At 35.1% G+C, this 21370-nt stretch overlaps 3 protein-coding genes and 1 long non-coding RNA gene across 5 annotated transcripts; all 4 read left to right on the forward strand.

Annotated features, from left to right (window-relative positions):
• The first annotated feature begins 2121 nt into the window (after positions 1-2121).
• On the forward strand, positions 2122-3786 carry LOC105168134 (RING-H2 finger protein ATL52). The gene has a single exon (XM_011088086.3). It carries the CDS (start codon positions 2528-2530, stop codon positions 3548-3550), a length of 1023 nt encoding a protein of 340 aa, XP_011086388.1. The 5' UTR covers positions 2122-2527; the 3' UTR covers positions 3551-3786.
• A 2286-nt stretch (positions 3787-6072) lies between these two features.
• LOC105168143 (non-specific phospholipase C3) lies at positions 6073-10158 on the forward strand. The gene is made up of 4 exons (XM_011088095.3): positions 6073-6809; positions 8532-8941; positions 9039-9209; positions 9644-10158. The coding sequence occupies exons 1-4, from the start codon at positions 6196-6198 to the stop codon at positions 9985-9987; spliced, it is 1539 nt and encodes a 512-aa protein (XP_011086397.1). The 5' UTR covers positions 6073-6195; the 3' UTR covers positions 9988-10158.
• Positions 10159-11786: 1628 nt separating this feature from the next.
• Positions 11787-15281, forward strand: LOC105168153 (non-specific phospholipase C4). Its single transcript, XM_011088109.3, has 4 exons — positions 11787-12541; positions 13036-13448; positions 13532-13702; positions 14752-15281. The coding sequence occupies exons 1-4, from the start codon at positions 11916-11918 to the stop codon at positions 15111-15113; spliced, it is 1572 nt and encodes a 523-aa protein (XP_011086411.1). The 5' UTR covers positions 11787-11915; the 3' UTR covers positions 15114-15281.
• A 797-nt stretch (positions 15282-16078) lies between these two features.
• On the forward strand, positions 16079-18503 carry LOC110011774 (uncharacterized). 2 transcript variants are annotated; one of them, XR_002286866.2, is made up of 3 exons: positions 16079-16466; positions 17067-17177; positions 17309-18503. It is a non-coding gene; the product is annotated as an uncharacterized LOC110011774 (long non-coding RNA). The 2 variants fall into 2 exon arrangements; XR_002286863.2 differs by having other exon boundaries at positions 16085-16416.
• Positions 18504-21370: the final 2867 nt, after the last annotated feature.

A 21370-nucleotide genomic window follows, 5' to 3' on the forward strand; every position in this document is an offset into this window, starting at 1 on the left:
AATCACCATCTGTAACTGCGGGAATGTTCTTTTTTTTTTCCTCTCTTTATACTAGTATAGATATAAATAAATATATGATGTCATACGTTGTGTATATATTAAATGAATAAAAGATGCAATATGATTCGAAATGAATCTAAAAAGGACGTCGAAATTCATCTCGGATTCATTTCATCTAAACTGTTTAAATGCTCTGGAGCGGTGAATCAGATTTTTTACTTTAATATTTTTTTTTTACATCTTCTATTTCCACACCAAGTTGCAAAGAATATGTGATATGTTTTATTTAAAAAAAATATTTTATACACATAACGTATATATATTAAACAAATAAAAGATGCAATAAAATTTGAAATAGAAAGTACAGCAAGAAATGCACCTAAAAATGGAGGCATAATTGGGAAGGAGAAGTCAATATTAATTAAATAGGCATAATGATTGGAGAGCAAGAATATTAATGATATTCAACTTGTTAATGATGGGAGTTTGAGGTTTAATTTCTTCACTGTCCAAACCTAACAACCACAACAGTTTCGGACATGGTTTTTTTAAGTAATTGGACCACTTTTAGTAAAGTACAAGTATTACTCTTTTTTTAATCAACACTGCTTTTCTCAACTCTTGGAAGGTATAACAAACTAGGAAAATTATATATATATATATATAAATGGGCAGTTCCAGATTAGATTGAATTTAACTAAGACCCTGTCCAGATTATAAAATATTTTGAATAGCTAATCAATAAAAAATTATAATAACATTTTTGATAGGAGTAAGAATTTTTTGGATAAACAAACAAACTATTAATACACAAATGTGCTGTTTTTTTTTTTCCTATTATATTCTCACCTTACTACTCTAGATTCCACCTGCTTCTCAAGTCGTGGTTTAAAAAATTTCGAGAGAGAGAGAGCAGATGTCGCTGGTTGGATTGGCGTTTCTTTGTCCCGTCGCGGTCTAGGGTGGGGGCAACCCACTGTTTACTTTCGAGGGTTCTGTTCTTCCGCAAGATGTGTTGCAGTCCACACATTCTACTCTCACTTTGGACTCTACTCTCAAATTGACTCAACCGACATTATGTCATTCTTTTCTTAAAAAAGATTGGCTTTATTTGATTCTACTTTTAATATATATATATACATATATATTTAATTTTGGAAGAGATATAAACAAGTGTGCTTTTTCAATGCTTTTTATATTTTATCCTTTTATTTAAATAATAAATTAAAAAATGCTGAACTATACATATAATACATATCAATTCTTTTGATCGTCTATTCAATACCAAAAAATTTAAAACAAACCCAACCCGTCATTCTTGATATATTTATAGTCCGATGCTGATGTGGCACAAAGCGAAATAGACCAAAATGATAATTTTATTGCTTGGGGATGTTATTCAGTGAATTGAAATAGATCTTGACCTCATTTTTTCCTCCGTTTCTAAGATAAAAGCAAGGGGTACATATACTACTATCATTATGGTATTTGTGGTAGGTAAGTATAAAATATTATTTTATTTCTCACCAATTCTCGATATCAGGTTAAAATTTATTGGAGGATGTTGACAAAGTAATTTGCTCGATCAAGTTCAATTGTGTGGTTGTTAATCAAATGAAATTCAAGTGTATTGACGAGTAATTTGTAGATATTTATACTATATATTAATAGAGATCACCTATGTAATATGACGTCTCTTGCATTTTCCGTCTATTTTTTTAATATTTAATTTATTATTTATTTCCATCTAACTTTCTATTTCTCTATTATTTTTTTGAATTTTGATTCGTATTTTTATTGATAAGTTTATTTAAATAGTATTTGTAGAGGTTGTACAGCCACAACTTATTAATTTGTATAAATAATTTACAAGCTTTGAGGATTTTTCTTTTTCTCTGGTTTACATTAATGATGGAAGTCACGGATACCTAAGTCCATTTATTTGAGAGATGGTTCTTAATTATAGTCCGGAGACTGGAGTAGTTCTGACGCTAGTTGTTCTTGAAACATCGTTTTCGGTGATGCGTAGGTCCTACGTATGAACAGTAATCATATGTTTATGTATGGAAATATAAAGAAAGATTTTAAAGTAAAGCCACTAGAAAAGAAAGAAAAGTAGATGAGGACCATACATATATACATACATACTTAACACTGTGTCCTTAGATGACAAAAATCAAGACTTTGAACAATAATATTCTGCTGCCTGATCTCATTACACAGGATTTTACTCTTGTGGGGTTTCATTTCATAACATCAGTTGTGCAAACAAATTGGTGTCTGAAAAAGCATTTGATTCTTGATGTTAAAAAATAAGGAATTTCTTGCGGGGAAAAAGAGGATGTAACAGCTTCAATTCAACTTTCGCATTCTCTTTTGCTTTTGCTTCCTTCACTTCTAAGCTCTCTTGCCCTCACTCTCCTCTCTAACTCCACTCCAATCTTACAACCCCGGAGTTTTCTTGGATGAAATGGTGAGCTCTGCGTAGGTTGTTGGCAAATTTGAGCAACCACGGAGGTTTTTAGAGATGGGCTCTGTCGGGAATCAAAATCCATTTGCACCTTATGATAATTACAGGGATTGCTCGCAAGGTATTTGTAGTATATACTGCCCACAGTTTTGCTACTTGATCTTTCCCCCTCCGCCGCCGTCGGATGATGATTCGGGCGCCCCTTTTTCCCCTCTCATCATAGCCATCATCGGCGTGCTCGCCAGCGCTTTCCTTCTGGTCAGCTACTATACTATTGTCACAAGGTACTGCAAGAGGAGGAGTTATAGTAGCAGCACGAATGTAGAAAGTGAAGAAAATCGGGAAGAATCGGGTCAGGATCACTTGCAGGTTGGATCAGCTGGATTGGATGAGGCCCTGATTAAGACTATTACTGTTTGCAAGTATAAGAAAGGCGATGGCTTGATTGAAGGAACTGAATGCGCTGTTTGTCTTAGTGAGTTCCAAGAAAATGAGCACTTGAGGCTTCTGCCTAAGTGCAGCCACGCTTTTCACCTACCTTGCATTGACACTTGGCTGAAATCGCAGTCGAGTTGCCCGATGTGTCGCGCTAATGTTGTCATTTTAGCTCAGCCTGCGCCTCCCCCGGTGCCTAGTTCTCAAACTTCATCGGCTCTTAACACGAGTGCTTATGAAGTTCACCCGCCCGATGACTTGGTCTTGGTGGTGGATGATCAAGAAAGGGATTGTAATGAACATATGGTTGTAGTTAGGAATACAGAGGATTCAAGGAATCAGAGTGCAGGAAATGATCAAGAGGGAGTCGGGGAATTTGCGAGATCGGTTTCTTTAGCTGCATTTCCGTCCCATAGACAGCTTTTGGTTTCGGATATCCTGAAATTTGAAGAAATTGATGAATACGTACAAGTGGAGAGTGATCATCTTTGGAGGGGAATTGGTTCTTCAAAGGGGTTTGGTGTGGAAGAAAGCAGGGATGGTGGATTACTCAGGAGTCCTGCTGCAATGAAGAGGTCTACTTCTGCAAGCAGATTCATGTTCACAGTCCATGATAAAGGCAAGAATTCTATACTTCCCAGTTGATAATATACTGAAGATCTTTGGGAAAAAGATACAAACTTTACCAACAAAAATGAGAGGCTGCCACATTGAACTGAATTGTGCAATTGGCTGGCAGACGCCAAATTTTACTCGAATATTTTTCAGATTCACAGCAAAGTAGCAATGGAATATACAGTTACTCTTTGATTTTTCGAGGTTTGATGCTAAATGGGATTGAACACAATATGAAATTTGAAACTATTATTTATTTATCCATATACATCAATGCTTTAAATTGTTGTCTTCTCTGGTAATTTGTTGGTTCCATGAGTTATCATGTATGCATATATACCCCTCCAGAGCTATATAGTCACAGAGCATTGTTCTTGGCTTCTTGCAAGTTTCATTCTGCTGTGAAGTTCATTTCGAGCTATAATCGACTATATTATAAACTCTTTGGCTCATAATATTTCCAGTCACATGAGTGCGTGAAATGGGTGCATCTCACCGGCTGTAGGGCATTCTTCTTGCTTCTTTTTCCTTTTGATGCGAAGAGCTAGTTCATGTTTTCCTGACAGATAGTCATGCTATGTATATTCAAGAAAGTTTTTGTTAAAGATTCCCAAATTGTATGAGTTTTGTCCAATAAGATGAGCCCTGGAAATCAGCTCATTTCTTGTTTTGTGTATGCTTTCAAGTTTATACAAAAGATCAACATGCTGGTTGCTTTTTTAGTTTTCCCTTTATTTTTCCTCCAAAATACGCGAGTCATGGTATGAAGCTTTCTAATAGCATGATTTGCATCAAAAGTTTCTTGCGACTTCTCTTCCTCGAATTGTTTGATGCTTATACGGGTAGTTATGTTATTTTAGAAATATACAAGAAATGAAGTTACCTAAAGTTTGATATAATACTATATGAAATATGAGGGAAAGTTCTTATTTCAGTATAAATCCTCTATTTGTTCTGAAGCTTATAGAATATCCGGATCATGTGGCTGCATTCCTTCTTGTTCTATACTAGTTGATTAGGTTATAGCAAGACTCGTCTTCTGATGCTCACAAACCTCTGGTCCTTTCTCAACAGAGTTAGGCAAAGAGCTGCATCGATACTGATGTAAGGTTACATGTAACTATCAACCATGGTTTTCACACTTAAACCAACTGAGCAAGCAAATTTGACAATCGTACCTAATTGATCACATTATGTTTCCTAATACGAGCATGTATATCTTAAGGTTGTCTGAGTTTGTGCAGAGGTAGAAGTCGCGATGTCTGACTTGTTCTTTAGCATCTATCTGGTTGTTGCATCATGCATGGTATTAAACAGGATAAAATTTAGCCGATTGTTAGCTAAAGCTGAAGTTCCTGCCCTGCATGCTACTTGGGTGGAAACACAAATTTTCTTGAGTTTTTCGACTTGATAAGACGATGATATACCAAGAACGGCGATATTGCTTATATTATACTCCTACTTATGTTTTAGGCTGCAATTTTCCCTCTGGCCATCCGGTTGAGAGTTAATGTGATTTTCAAAATTAAGAGATTTTTCTACAATTTTCACAAACCTCTGAGGTATTTATGTGATTTCCTGTCATTTATTGTGTTTCATGCCCCCAGAAAAGAGAGCTTTCCTGTTTCATACAAAAATATTGCTTCGGCCCTCGTTGCAAAGATTCGGGCATGACTTCTCAGGGACAGGGCAACCCAAACATTTGAACACCTAATGATGCTTACAAAGACTGTTCTAAAGGAACTTGCAGCTCATATTGTCCACAATGGTGCAACATAGAAAGAACAAAGGATGAAATTTCTGTCCTAAAACTCTCCCTAATTCTCATAGCACTGATGACTACTGGAGACTTTGCAACCCTGATGCTAACCAATTTCGGCTAAGAAACCACCTCAAGAGACGAGACGGGCGTCGGGCTACAGAGTCATGGGCGTAATCCAATGAGATCAACCACAGCCCATTTAGAGAAAATGTGCCTGGCTCGGATCCACAACTCATCGGGCCACCTAGAGTTTACATTACAAGAAGGGTGGTAAAGAAGCAAGGCCTGGTCTTGTCTTAAAAAGAAGCAATGCGTTGTCTGCCTCAGTTTCTTTCTTTCAAGAAAACACGAGGGTTCTTTTCTTGAATAAATGCAAAAACGCTTTTCATGTTAAACATAACATGGTTAGCATCCAACAAGAGTTGTCGACCCATCGATCGTTCAGATATTGCTGACTGACGACGGAACATTTTCTTGCATCCTATAAGCGTAACTTCACAGACTTGCAATTGAAAATTCAATCCGCGATCACATGCTGAAGTATCAACATCAAGAAGGAAACAACATCAACATCCTGTTTTCCTGTAATAGCACACTGTAAATTCCCACTGAATCAGATTGAAAATTGTGAGATAATTGCGAAAATCTTGGCTCCCAATCGAGAAACAGAAGTTGATAACACGCTTTTCTTATGACTTAAAAATTGTAAATATTCTTCTCTAATATGGCTAGAATAAATTACTATATGTATATACATACACTGTTATTTAAATAGAGAATCACATATCCATTAATAAGTCCAAAAGGAACAGCACTGCAATTTGAGTTTCAAGTCTTTGTTTCCAACCCTCTCTCTCTCTTGTCAACCTCTATATCATCCACTCTGCAAGAACCGTCAAACAGACCAGCAAAAATGCCTGAGAACACTACAGAATACCCCATCAAGACAGTGGTGGTCCTAGTCCAAGAAAACCGATCATTCGATCACGTCCTAGGATGGATGAAGTCCATCAACCCCGATATCGACGGCGTGACTGGGAAAGAATCGAACCCTATATCCACCTCAGAACGCATTCACTACAGCGACAAATCAGGGTTCGTGGAGCCTGATCCCGGCCACTCATTCGAAGCAACATACGAGCAAATCTACGGCGTTCCATGGGACCAGGCCTCGGCTTCAGGCCACAACCTGTCTCCGACGATGGAAGGTTTTGCTCAGCAAGCAGAAAGTATACAGAAAGGAATGGCCAACATAGTGATGAACGGATTCAGGCCCGAATCAGTGCCGGTTTACAAAGAGCTGGTGCAAGAGTTTGCAGTTTGCGATCGGTGGTTCTCGTCGGCTCCCACTCTGACGCAGCCAAACAGGCTTTTCATACACTCGGGAACATCGTACGGGGCGACAGCGAACGACACGAAAATGCTGGTGGAAGGGTATCCGCAGAAGACCATCTTTGAGTCGGTGGAGGAGGGCGGGTTCGAGTTCGGGATTTACTATCAGTACCCGCCTTCCACTCTCTTCTACAGGTACTCTTTCATCTTTCGTTTTTACTAATTTGGGGGAGAAAAACAGAAGTTGCATTCTTGGCTCCGGAATATGATTTCTTTCATATTTACTTGTTGTCTTGCTCATTTTTTGCTTTGTCTGGATTCAAAACATAAAAATACCACATGAATTACAATAAAAAATTCAATCAATATTTATGATAGTGTCTGGATAAGTTTGTAAGTTCATTTACTATCATATCTTGTAAAATTAGTGAAAGGTCATAAAATATTACAAAATATTTGGCAAATTTTTCATAAAAGTAGCTTATAACTTTCGAAAATACGATGATAAGGATTTATAAATTTATTTGATTTTCTTTTAAACTTTTAATGGGATTCTTTAATAATATCTTATTGATTAGGTGAAAAACTATAATATTTAAAATTGTATGTTAGTCTTCCGTTTCACATAATAATTGTAATTAAGGATATGATGCATGATTGGGCCATTGAGGAAGATGTGGACAAGCTTTATCTATATGCAGTTTGCACCATGCTTAATTTATTTGATTAAAAATAGTGATTAGTTAAAAGCAATTATATTAGTGATGCACCAACACCTTTAATCCTATTTAATTAAGTTAATTGAGCCCACAGATTATATACATATATATATATATATATATGCTCCAAGTTGTCACAACTCACAAGCCCACCATGTATTTTTTATGCAAACTTTTACTGTATATAATATTCAATTCAAAGCCATCAATCATGACTCTCTGATGGCTTTTACTTTTCTTTTTCTATTTTGGTCTTTGTGTGTAATATCAAGACTTTTCATCAACTCTCTACCCTCATTATTCAATTATGAGAATTTTTTTTAATATTAGTATATTATTGGGTATGTATACCCCTTTTAATTTTGAAATTATCAAAATTTCCTTTCCATATTTACAATATTACTTATCACCCCATTAAATTTGGCAATGATACTTTATTTTAGAAACATCAAACATAATTTTTCTATACGTATCTAATTCTGGAAGGAAGGTAATTGCAATCTTTTTAATAGGAAAAATTAAGAGGGGTCATTTATGAGGGAAAAAATGTAGTTTTCAGTTCTATAATTTATGTCGGGGGATATTTTTAGTTATACACAAATTGATTTTAACAGTTTAGTTCGGTAACTTTAAATGACAATTTTAATATTTTTTGGCTAATTGAACCAAAAAATTGCATGTGATTTGACTTGCGAACGACCTAATTAAATTTCAAGTTACAGAAATAGATTAAGAAAAAATATTTGTATAGGACCAAAATACTATCTCTAAATTACAAATAATTTGTTCATTGTAATTTCATAAGGGTAGTAGTATATATAATTAGTAATTGCATTAATTCTTCATGTAAATCATTATAGTTTACTCCAATAATTAATAAATAGAAAGATCATTTAGAAATTTAGTGGTTAATGTAAGATGCTTTTTAACTCGAATAATTAGAGAAAAGTTTTTTCTAATTTAAAAACAATTAAAAAATTAATGTAATTTATACTTAAACAACTCTCATGATGAGAAGCTTGTACGTAGTTATCATTAATTCTAATAATAGAATCTTGATTAGATAATCCGGATATAAAGTCACTGTCAAAAGTTGAAACATAATATCACAAGTTTATTTGGGTTGATTTAGTGGTCCAATTGTGACATTTTATTTATGTAAAAAATAGCATTTCCTAACACAAGTTTAATGAAACAGAAACCTGAGAAAACTGAAGTACATAAGAAAGTTCCACCAGTTTGATCTACACTTCAAGAGACACTGCGAGGAGGGAAAGCTACCAAACTATGTAGTAATAGAACAAAGATACTTCGAGACAAAGCTGGTACCAGGAAACGATGATCACCCGCCCCACGACATCTCAGAGGGTCAGAAATTCGTCAAGGAAATCTATGAAGCTTTGAGATCAAGTCCTCAGTGGAACGAGATCTTGTTCGTGATTATATACGATGAGCATGGGGGATTTTATGATCATGTGCCACCTCCTGTCACGGGGGTTCCTAGTCCGGACGACATCGTTGGTCCTGAACCGTATAAGTTCAAATTTGATGGCCTTGGTGTTAGGGTTCCTGCCATCTTGGTGTCTCCTTGGATTGAACCTGGAACAGGTGGGCAAGAATGCTAGCTGTTTTACTAGGAGGTTGTAGTGGTTGTGTTCGAATATATATTAGAATTTATAACTAATAGTATTTGATGAAAATGCAGTGCTGCATGGGCCTTCTGGACCATATCCAACCTCGGAATTTGAGCATTCCTCAATTCCAGCAACTGTCAAGAAGATTTTCAATCTTAAAGAGTTCTTGACCAAACGTGACGCTTGGGCAGGCACGTTTGAATGTGTCTTGAACAGGACCAGTCCCAGAACAGATTGTCCAGGTAAAATTTTCAGATTTACGTATACATGACCCCTGAACTATGGCCACATTAGACAAACATGCACCTCGTATTAATCATACTTTCATCATACGCATCCACTCTGGATGAATTTTTTATTACACTGATGCTTCTCTAGTACAATGAGGAAATTTTAATTTCTCGCATAATCATGGGGCCGGGGTAGTTATGTAATTTTACCATATCTAAAAGGCCTACACCTGTCGATTGGCGACAATATCCAAATTCAGGCCCATTAGATAATTATTACCTAAATTCCAACCCAATATTATTACATAAACATTAGACCCCAGATCCACTGAAATAAATAGATACCACCCATCCATTGACAAACCTAAAAAGGCCTTTCTTTATAAGCAAATGTCAACTGTTCTGGACAAAGAGTCGTGATTGTTCATGAATGATCGATGTTGCAGTGTCTCTGCCAGAACCGGTGAAAATGAGGGAAATAGAAGCAAATTATGAAGATGCAAAGCTGAGTGAATTTCAAGAAGAGCTGGTGCAGTTGTGTGCAGTGTTGAAAGGGGAGCATGCACAAGACCATTTTCCTCACAGAATAGTGCAAGACATGAAAGTCTTGCAGGCGGTTGAGTATGTCGGAGGCGCATTTCAGAAGTTCATGGATGATTGCGACAATGCCATCAGAAACGGAGCTGACGAGTCCCATATTGTCTGCAGTCTTGCACCTCATCAACCAAAAAGACGTGTTTCCAGATCGTTTGCAAGAAAACTATGTTCGTGCTTGACTTGTGGCGCATAACTAGCTACCTTCTTCACTACATGGACAGGCAGTTTGGAATTTGTTGTATGTCTTGTATTTGTTGGATTCTCGATCTGATGCGAGAATCTGCACGTGCAATTTCTTAATTTGTACAATGATGAACGTCGCATCTGAATTTTTTTTAATATAAATTATGTTTGATTGATCAAATCAATCGTATCATAAATGTAATACACTTATATTATAATTAATAATTTTTCTGAAACAATACATTTATTATATAATTGGTTAGATCTCGTCAAATTAGATTGAGTTACAATTTCTACGTGTAATTAAGTAGACGAACCTTCCCAACTTTCCATCTTCTACTCTATTTAATATACAATGTCATATATATGAAAATAATACTATATAATTTATTTAGAGAATAACTTATTATGTATATATTGAATGAAGCATAAAATAAAATAATATTTAAAAAAAAATCAATTTACGAGATGCAAGCGGTATGTAATATTTTTTAATATTAAACATATAGAATAATGACCCTTCTAGAACAGAATATTCCAAACTCCTAAGTATACATCCCTTACGAAAAATAATAATGCCCACAATTTTCCATATTATAAGTTACATGGATCCAGACAACAGCGGTTTGGTTGTGGCGCACAAGAAATATCATGTCTTTCGTTAATTTTGAAGGAACAACGCGGAGAATACAACGATCACTATATATATTTACATTACTAATATATATATATATATATAATTCCATATCCTTAATTTAAAAAATGCATCTTGGTTTGTACAACATTGACTTTATATTATTTGAATAAAATGTCTCCATACCATTATTTCAATATAAGCAATTCAGTGCGGACATTACAATATTGAATGCTTCTTTTTCCTTATTGAGAAAAATGTGGAAATAATTAAAGTGAAAATGGTGATGATTATTGGCCCCCTTTTTCGTTGTCAGATGTATTTCACACGCTTAGTATATGCTTTTATTCATCCGCATAATTATAGTCCACATTCAATCTGTATAATGCCTGGATTTATCATATATATATATATAATTACATTTTATTTTAATTTCATAATTTAGATCATTTGATGTTTTCGTCCTTTACCTTTCCAAAATAATGTTTTGATCCTGCATCTTTTTAATTTTCGTAATTTCAATCTTCTTTTCACCGGAGTTCACCTCCATCGGTGAATGAAAAAATGATTGAAATCATGAAAATTAAAAAAATATTGGATTAAAATACTACTCTAAATGATCAAATAACAAAAATATTTAAAAAATTACCAAAACTTTAAAGATCACCTAAGTTGCATGCATATGCATTACTATATAATAAAATCAACTAGTGCATTAAAATGAAATACTATATACGAATTTAAGGAACGAAGAAGAAAAAGAAAAAGCCCCAAATATTTGTGTTGGATCAATCTTTCAATTATTTAATTTGGGAAAAATTTCGATCAAATCCAATATTTTCAATTACGAACAGTTTATGTTAATCAACTTAACAGTTATAAGATCCCAATTTCATTAATTAAATTAAATTTGATAGGGTCATGCGTACGTACATTCTTATAGGACAATACTTGTCGACATCAAACCTTCCCTTGCACAAATTATTCAGTTACACAAGTAACAACGACAAGATAAATTTTCGGAAAATCCCATAGAAAATAAATCTAAACACATACATTGATCGTGGGTATCAAAATTAGTGCTCGTTACCTATAAGCAAGCGTTAATTAGACGTGAGAAATGAACCAAAATATTCTCTAACTTGGTATATAGATATATATATTTATACGTAAGTTTTTTCCAAGATCAAAACTATCCCTATAAACAAGCTTATAAGCAAAGTACCCCAACAAACCTAACAACCCCAAAAATCATCTCCACCAACACAAAACCCCGAAACAAGAAAGAATCAAGGATCAAAACAATGGCTTCAGAGACAACCTCAAACCCTAATTTCCCCATCAAAACAGTAGTTGTCCTAGTCCAAGAAAACCGCTCCTTCGATCACATGTTGGGTTGGATGAAAACCCTAAACCCAGAAATCGACGGCGTCACAGGATCCGAATCAAACCCACTGTCCACCGCAGACCCTACCTCGAAGCGGGTTTTCTATGGTGACGGGTCGCTCTACGTGGACCCGGATCCGGGACACTCCATCCAGGACATCTTCGAGCAAATATTTGGTGTTCCATGGAGCCAAGACTCAGCCGCCAAAGAGCCCAACATGCAAGGGTTCGCTCAGAATGCGGAGAGGAAAAGAAATGGGATGTCGGATACGGTCATGAACGGGTTCAAACCCGAGGCCATACCCGTTTACAGGGAGCTGGTCACAGAGTTCGCCGTATGTGACCGGTGGTTCGCGGCGGTGCCGGCGTCGACGCAGCCGAACAGGTTGTTTGTGCATTCCGGCACCTCCTACGGCGCTACGAGCAATGACCGTAAGCTGTTGATCGAAGGGTACCCTCAGAAGACTATATTTGAATCCTTAGAAGAAGCGGGTTGTACCTTTGGCATATACTATCAGTACCCTCCAGCCACACTTTTCTACAAGTAATGGTGATCAATCAATCATTAATTTCTCTGTCAGAAGAAAAAGAATAATAGAAAAAAGCAATCATTAATTTCTTTAAAAATATTTTTTAGTTATCTAATTTTAATTAGTTTTATTTTTCTTCAAAAAATCAAAACAACTAGTATATCCAAAAACATATTTTATATACATTATAAACTATGTTTTTGGATATACTAGTCATTTCAATTTTTGGATTGTATAATACAAATATATATATATATATGAGATGAAAATATGTTTTTGGATATTGTGTAATACGTATGTATGAAATGAAACACTAATCCACTGTTGAGGGTCCGCACTTCCCTATATTTATATTATATATATGTCGCTCGAATAAATATATATATTTTTTAAAAGTGTATAGATAATATGAATTTTTACATACATACGTATATATTTGGGATCAAACTTCTAGCTAGGCCACTAATTAAGACATGGTTTGGTTGGAAAAATTTGGTTTTCTTGGCAGGAACCTGAGAAAATTGAAGTACGTATTAAACAATTTCCACCAGTTTGATCTTCATTTCAAGAGGCACTGCAAGGAAGGAAAGTTACCTAACTATGTGGTGGTCGAACAACGTTATTTCGACCTGAAATTATTGCCCGGGAACGACGATCACCCGTCTCATGATGTCTTTGAAGGCCAGAAATTTGTCAAGAAAGTCTATGAAGCATTGAGGTCTAGTCCTCAATGGAATGAAATGCTGTTCATTATCATTTATGATGAACACGGTGGATTCTTTGACCATGTCCCAACTCCGGTCACCGGAGTTCCCAGCCCGGATGGGATTGTGGGTCCTGAGCCTTACAATTTCCGGTTTGATCGGTTGGGTGTTAGGGTTCCAACCATCATGATATCTCCGTGGATTGAGAAAGGAGCGGGTAATTAGGATGTTAATTTGGTCTGGATTTTTAAATATTACTATATATTAATCATTTATGACTGAATGCTGGTGATTATGCAGTTCTACATGGACCATCGGGACCACATCCTACATCTGAATTTGAACACTCGTCGATACCTGCAACTATTAAAAAAATCTTCAATTTGAAGGAATTTTTAACTAAGCGCGATGCATGGGCTGGCACTTTTGAGACGGTGATAAGCAGAAAAAGTCCCAGGACTGATTGCCCAGGTAGACCCACCCCCTCACTCAGCCTTAGCCCCAAACCTACCAACAAAAATAAAATAAAAAATTTAATTACTTGTCATTTGATTAGTACAGATTCTATCGATTGGGTCAAATTAAAATGACCCTATTATGTTTTATTAATTCTAGGGTTAAATATACTATGCATTTTCTCTCATTTACATTGCTAAAGTATGAAAGATAACAAAAACACCCCTAACAAAATAATTTGACATTGATAAGACAATAATGCCCTGCTCACTTACCCATATATTTTTTTATTCTACTTCTTAAAGTATATTTTATTGAAGTATCTCTCCCAAACTATTTTTAATAATTTAAAATTTTATACATATTTTATTTTAAAAATAATATTTATTATTTATATTTTTTTATAAATTATGGAACACAATAAATATTATAAGCTCAATATATGAAAATATATTTTACAAAGTAAATAAATTATATTGAAAAGTACATGTGAATACGTGTCAATACATAAAGCATATAATGTTATAGAAAAAATATGTTATATATATAACTTATAATTTTTTATTCAATTACATGTCCCCATAATAAAAATATGTCAAGTCATTACTTAAAGAAATCTAGAATATTATATATTGATTACATTATAGATTTGCACATTTTACAGTATTTATATGTTCGATGTAATATTTTAAACTTGTATTTTTTTAAAAAATCATTATATATAGCAACACAGGCAAAAATTATGTAAATTTTTTATTAGTTGTGTAAAAAATATAAGAATTGTAAATTTATAGAGTTTATACAGATTCTATACTCCGTATAAAAATTATAAATTTCGGATAGTATTTATTTTAAATAAAAAAATTTATAATAATTGAGATTATATTTTGGAGAATGATTGTAATAGAAATATTGTCGTCATAAAAAGTTAGTGTATATCATGAGGGGTCATTTTGTTACGTTTTATAGTTTAGGGGTGTAAATGCACTTTATACAAAGTTTCAGGGGTGCAAAGTGTACTTAACCCTTAATATTATAACAACAAGATAATGTATCTGATGCAGAAACTCTACCGGAGCCGGTGAAGTTGCGGGAGGATGAGGCCAAAGACGAAGCAAAACTGAGTGAATTCCAAGAGGAGTTGGTGCAAATGGCAGCATCATTGTGCGGAGACCATAGGAAGGAGGGCTTCCCACATAAACTAGTCGAAAACATGACGGCGTCCGATGGAGTGGAGTATGTGAAGGGTGCGTTCCAGAAATTCTTGGATGAATGTGAGAAAGCTAGGCGTAATGGTGCAGATGGATCCACCATCTGTATACCACCAGTGGACTCATCCACATCCACTGCTGTTGACGCCCCGTCGCCTAAGTCTAAATCCTTTGCTTCTAAGTTATTTTCGTGCATAGTTTGCAGTGGTAATTGATTTAAGATAAAATGTTGGGGGTGTTTGCTGGTTTTAATTCATTTTTACTTCTTTCTTGTACAAAAATTCCGTTTATTTGTTTATAAGTTGTGCAAGTTTTTGAAATATTCAACATTGTCGAGGAAATAATACTTTTCGTCTCGTAAGGGGCCTTTTTACTTTTGATTCTATTAATTATGAAATTCTAATAAGTAGTATTTTTTATCTCATACGGTCTTTTCTATTAAATTTCTATCGAAAATGTATCATGGGACCACAAATACTACTTTTCATAAGTTACAGGACCAAAAGTGATAATTTTATAACCAATAAGATCAAAAGTAAAAAGAACACAAGTTATGGGACGAGATATATTATTTCTCCATGATTTGTTGTAGTTTCATAAAGTTATGCGCTATAATAGCCCTTTGTGCATACAATGGTCAAAATATATAAATCACCCTTTTATTCTAAATAATTACACTTGCACCCCTAGTAAACAAAATGAAACAATAGCCACTGTCTTATTTCTCCACTAATGTTAACATTTTTCATCTCATTTTTGTTTGTTGGTTCTGTAATTATATCGTTTGTTCTCTGATATAAGGATTCTGATATGGTCTCAACTCATTGTAATTTATAAAAATTAATTATGAAAAAAAAAATGTAAAAGTGGTCCCAATTTATATTTCAGTAACGAATGTTGACATTACTTTTAAATATTAATGTTTTTATAAGGTGGACGAGTATAAAATCTAATTGTGAATTACCTTTTATTGATTCGGATGTGATAAAAAAATGATAGATAAATATGAATTTGTTCGGATCGAATATTTTTATTCTTTATTTTTTTGTAAAAATTATTTATTTAGATGGATTAGAAATAATGACTGTTTAGGTCTTTTACCAAAATGTCCTAAAATAAGACAATATGGGCCTTGGACGTGGGGACATAACATGGCGTAGCCTAATTACAATCCAACCTGTTTTGGGCTTGATTGTAATCCATATGTTATCCTGATGTGGGCTCATGGTACCCAGCCACTTTTTCAATCTCGGGCTGGGTAAGTAACATCTAACTGGGCCGGATTGGGCGTGATATCCGACCCGGTAACCATCGGCGGCACTCGGCTGTACCCCCACATTTCCGGCGAAATGGCGGAACACAATTACAGCGCCGACAAACCACCCAATGATGAGAATCTCAAATTGCCTCCGCCAGGAAGCCATCGTCTTCTTGCACCCTGGTCTAAGGCGGCGATTTGAGTGCTTCATTTCCGAGGAGATTCACGCCGCCGTTCATAAATCGCGGTTCTTGAGTCAGGTCCGTTCTCGACGGTGCGGGTGATTTGTTTCTAACTAGACCACAATTAGGTAGCAATTGACTGAAATTCCCCGTCTCCATTATTCATTGTGATTGAATATGGTAGCTTCTGTAGAGGACTGAAAAAAGATACTTTGAAGAAAGAAGAGTTTACATATCAAGAATGTTTCTGTAATTGTTTGTTTGTCGAATAGATATCTATTAATCTGCAGAATTCCCAAGCGGGGCTGTCTCTCTGTTGTTCAGAAAACTAGTTTCTGATCATTATTATTTTAGTTTTCCATTTCATCTTGATGAACAGAAGAATAGGACTATACATGTGTAGCACTTAACTTCATAGGGCTGACATCTTGGATATATTGTTACTGCACAAAACGAAGATAAAAGCAATTGAAACATAATGATACGAAGAGACTGTTTCTGTGGAAATTTACTAGTAACTAGACACAAACTGGATGAGGAAATGCTAACTGTGTAGCCCTAGAGGAGATACCCAGTAAAACTGGTACCTTTTTAAGTTGCACTTAGCTCTTTACTTTTAGTGCCTGTTTTAGCAAATGCCAAAAATCATTTGTATCTTTTTGAATGAAAAATGATGGTTTTTAGTGGCTCATGATACATTTTTCTAATCATCATTGTTTGCCTTGTAGTCGCAGGACCAGTAAGCATATGGTCGAACAATATCATGACATGTTTAAACAAGAGAAAGCATTAGTTCGAGATTGTCTTGAAGAGTTTGAGACCGTTGAGCAATGAGATGTGTGAGTCTGTTAACTACTGAGTATTCTTTTTCATATTTGGCGATGTTATGTTGTTTTATGTATGTTTCTTGTTTTCCGGGGCATTTTTCATGTTTCATTGATAGGCGCTAAATTTTATTTGAGTACTGCAGTTATCACTTGAAGTGGAGAGAATATTTAGCTTGCCACTCTAAAGTGAACACGATATTGTGAGACAGACAATGATTGAGATATAACTTGGTATTTCAGTGTTCCGCAATTTGCTACTGCTAGTGCTAGATCTGAGAATGAAGATCCTAGTGTGGCTGTATCTATGTTGGTGAGCTTCTTTATTTGATGGATATCTCATCATCAGGCTTGTAGGCTGTAGCAGGGCCCTCATGAGATTGATGGAATCTTTACTTGGTTTTATAACATTGACATCATCTTGGAGATGGTGTAGCTGATTTTCAGCCTGCAGGTATTCAACATTCCTGGAAAACAAATGCCAGACATGAATGTTCTGAGGATCAGATAATGAAGATATTGCAGTCGAAACTGCATATCAAGTTTGAACTCTATTCTACATGATGATCCGAGGATGCCCACAACATAATTCCAGAAGGGCAGTTAACAGCGGTGATGAATATTCTGCTATTTGAGAGTTCATTAAAGCGCTCTTCTCTTCAGATTCTCCAGGCAATGCAGTGGGTTTTCCAGAGCTAAAACAATTGCACAATGGTGCTGCCATCTTTGATGGACAGGGACCGGCCAATTGTGCAACAATTTATTTTATGTGATGGAATTGCAGCTAAAGTTTTACTTCGGATGCAGGAGTAATTGACTTTGTGGGCAAAAGAGAGACCATGTTGTTGTGAATATCTTTGTGTATGTGAGATCAGTTGGTTGGTTGTAAATATAGGTGGTTTTTTAGTCTTCACTACATTATGCCAAGCTACATACTTAGCTAAGTGATGCGTCCTCTGTTCTGCGGAGCCTTATAGTGCTAAGTTGAGTAGTAGTTGAATAAATACTGAGATATTACTCACTTATACCGGTCAATGAGCCATTTGTGACTTTGCACTTTTCTGCTCCCAGTTTCCTTCCATAGGAAGGCCGTGAGATTTGAAAAACTGGAGAATGAGCCACCTGTCGATTGCCTTTCTTGCCTGTTTCACTTTGATATTTGCTGAGCTTCTTGGAGTATGGTTCTCTCTCTGTTACAGTTTTTCAGAATGATCTTTCGTTTTCTATATGTCCAGGCGACAACTTGGAAACTAGTTCCTGATTAACTTTTTCCGCTCTTTAGATAAATGTATCGGATAGTGATTTTTATTATGTATCTGCTTTTGATATTCTTGGCTTGCATTATAGTTCTCCCTGATTTGTGTTTCCTGGCCCGCTCGATTAATCCTGGAGGTATTATCAGTTCAAAAGTTTTTTTGACTAAAACTTAATATTCAAGCAATCTTGCCCTCTATTTGTGTTTCCTGGCCCGCTCGATTCATTGCCTCATCATTCAATCTTGCCCTCTATTTCTTTTCTGTTTATCCAGGTTTGGAGGCTGGAGCCCAGTGGAATTATGCTCTGCTGTTGAGTTGGGATATTATTTTCTGGACAACAATGTAGGGCTGACTCCTACACAATCAATCATTCACCTCACTCATCATTCCTTTACATTAATTTTAGTATTTCACAAACATTTGCTAGCCCTGTCCTTTAACTAATCAAGTCAAATGTTTACATCTCTCACTTGTCATTTCTTAGTGACTATATATACGTGTATATATGATTTATATCAAGAACACTTGGTATAACATTATTTAGCAAGCCCCACCTTTTTCTTGATAATACAAAGTTTGGGTAGCTTCGACTATGATTATAGCCTCGGGTCAAAATATATCTCCAGGACTGTAGGTCGTTTGTAGGAATACTTATAAATTACCCATCAACATGATTCTCATATCGGACAGAGAAAATAACAAGTCCCACATTCTCCAAGTTGTCTAGTTGGTCACATTTCTATCAAAATAGTTTGGGTCCTTGTCTATATCCAAAAGATAAAAGACCACTTGAACAGTCCCCAAGTTGTTAAAATATGAAAAACCCTTGTTAAATATGTTGGTTTTGTGATAAGCCCTGGCTTCAAAACAAAGTATGCTGACATTGTTTATGTCCGGTTGGGACTTGGGGTAGGCTGTATTGGTCTTAGGTTCTAGTCAACCAGACATGTGGGTGCACACATTCTTATCTCCCCAACTCCAAGGCCCCATATTCATGCACGTAGTATATGGGCAGAGTACAATTTTTATTTTCTCTTTTTTATTTATATAGATAACAATTTAAATTATGAAATTATACGCGATGATAATTGTTTTATTTTACGTCATCATCATATTCTGATCTAACAGTTCACATCCTATGTGAATTACTAATTAAACGAGTAACATGAAATCCTCCTATCCAAGAAAAACTATTTCTTTCTTTTGTAACTTCGAAGCCTAAACTAAAACAGCCAATTAATATAAATTATAATTTTGTTCAAATTTCTAAATTACATTCATGAAGTTAGGAAAAAAAAAAAGACTTCGTTGTCCTAAAACTCTAATTTTGTGTAACTATACCTAAGTTCAATCATGGCATAGACAATATTGACGATAACTTTAAGTGCAAGTGAGCGTTTGATGCAATTTTTTTTTATCGATTATAAAATTTCTTTTTACTTTTACAAAATAAAAGTGTGAAATCATAAAATCTTATGATCCCAAGTCAAACAAACTTGACACCTTGAGAACAGTATGAAGAAGCTAAGCATCATTTATCAGAAAAATAAAATTAAAAAGGTGTGTGTATTAACACAGCATCTCTGTGCCTTGAAGCAACAAAATTCCTTATTTTTGCTTTTTTATGCCCACCTTTTTCTCTTATTTTATATTTCCCCCCCATTTTTTGTGGATAAAACAGCCTAATCAAAGAATGACACATAAGGTGCCATTTTGTTATTCGTTCCCAGTAGGCCCCAAATGTTGATATATTCCAATTTTTCAGAAAAATAAATATAATCTGAAAACGGCGGAGAAAGCGACCGGCCAACTATCAGATTCTTCAAACACGGCTGGCCCATATATATTTCCAGCCAAACCCTACAACAAAGGGAACTATGAATTTTCAGAGTATTTAAATCCCACCAAATATTATCAAATATTAATTATTATTATTATTAGGAATAGTTATATCAAAACCTGTGATTTATAGTCTATTTATACATACCATCCCTATTTTTTAAAATATTACACATATACTCTAAAAATGTCAATAACATTACACAAACTACATATGAGTTTCGGCGCTGCTGAGAGTGGTTTGTGTCATTACGCAAAAGGTATGGGTGATTTGCGTAAATAGACTATAAATGATGGGGTGTAAATATAATTATCCCTTATTATTGTTATTATTAAATTAGTTATCCGGAGATTATTATGATGTGATGCTTTTGATTAATTATTTTGAGGCCATCTTTTCTTGGGTTTATTAATCTTTACTTAATGATTAAATCAACTAAATAAAGAACTGAATCATTGCACCATTGATTTATTTCATATCCCTCCTAATATCTGTGTTATGTTAAGGCTAAGTTGGTGTAACCACTTTTATTACATTCCTAATTTTCATCAAACTGACAACAACACATTACTGGACAAATTGTTCTACTTACAATTAAGGGTATTAATTGCATTTACAGACCATCAAGAGCTGTCCTGCCCCCGCCTCTTTCCTTGTTCAATGTCCAAACACTCCAAACACTCCAAAAAGGCCATATTTCCTATATGGGCAACCAAGGGCATTTCAGTAATTTTTGTCCCTCGTTGGTCACAAGAAGATAATTGAATAGGGAGTAGAAACAAAATTACACACTTGGTACTGTAACTATACCAGCATTCAACATCTATACATGCACCAAGAGGGCAACAACCCTCAGCCAAAAATCACACAATTGGTAGTGTAAATATACGAGGGTTGAACCTCTATGTTTGCACCAAGGGGGCATGAAATCCTCTATCTTGTAATGCTACTTGCCAAGATAATAGCAAATGAAGTGAGGCCATAAATAGGGTTCCAAAGTTCAGCTGTCATTTTTGTGCAAGTGATGATTTGTGTCATCACACCAACTAAAATACACACACACATATATATAATTCATATGTATTTGCGTGTAGAATAAATACAAAACATCA

This window comes from Sesamum indicum, linkage group LG1 (genome assembly GCF_026168435.1).
Source record: "Sesamum indicum cultivar Baizhima isolate 11 linkage group LG1, ASM2616843v1, whole genome shotgun sequence".
Classification (NCBI taxonomy): Eukaryota; Viridiplantae; Streptophyta; class Magnoliopsida; order Lamiales; family Pedaliaceae; genus Sesamum; species Sesamum indicum.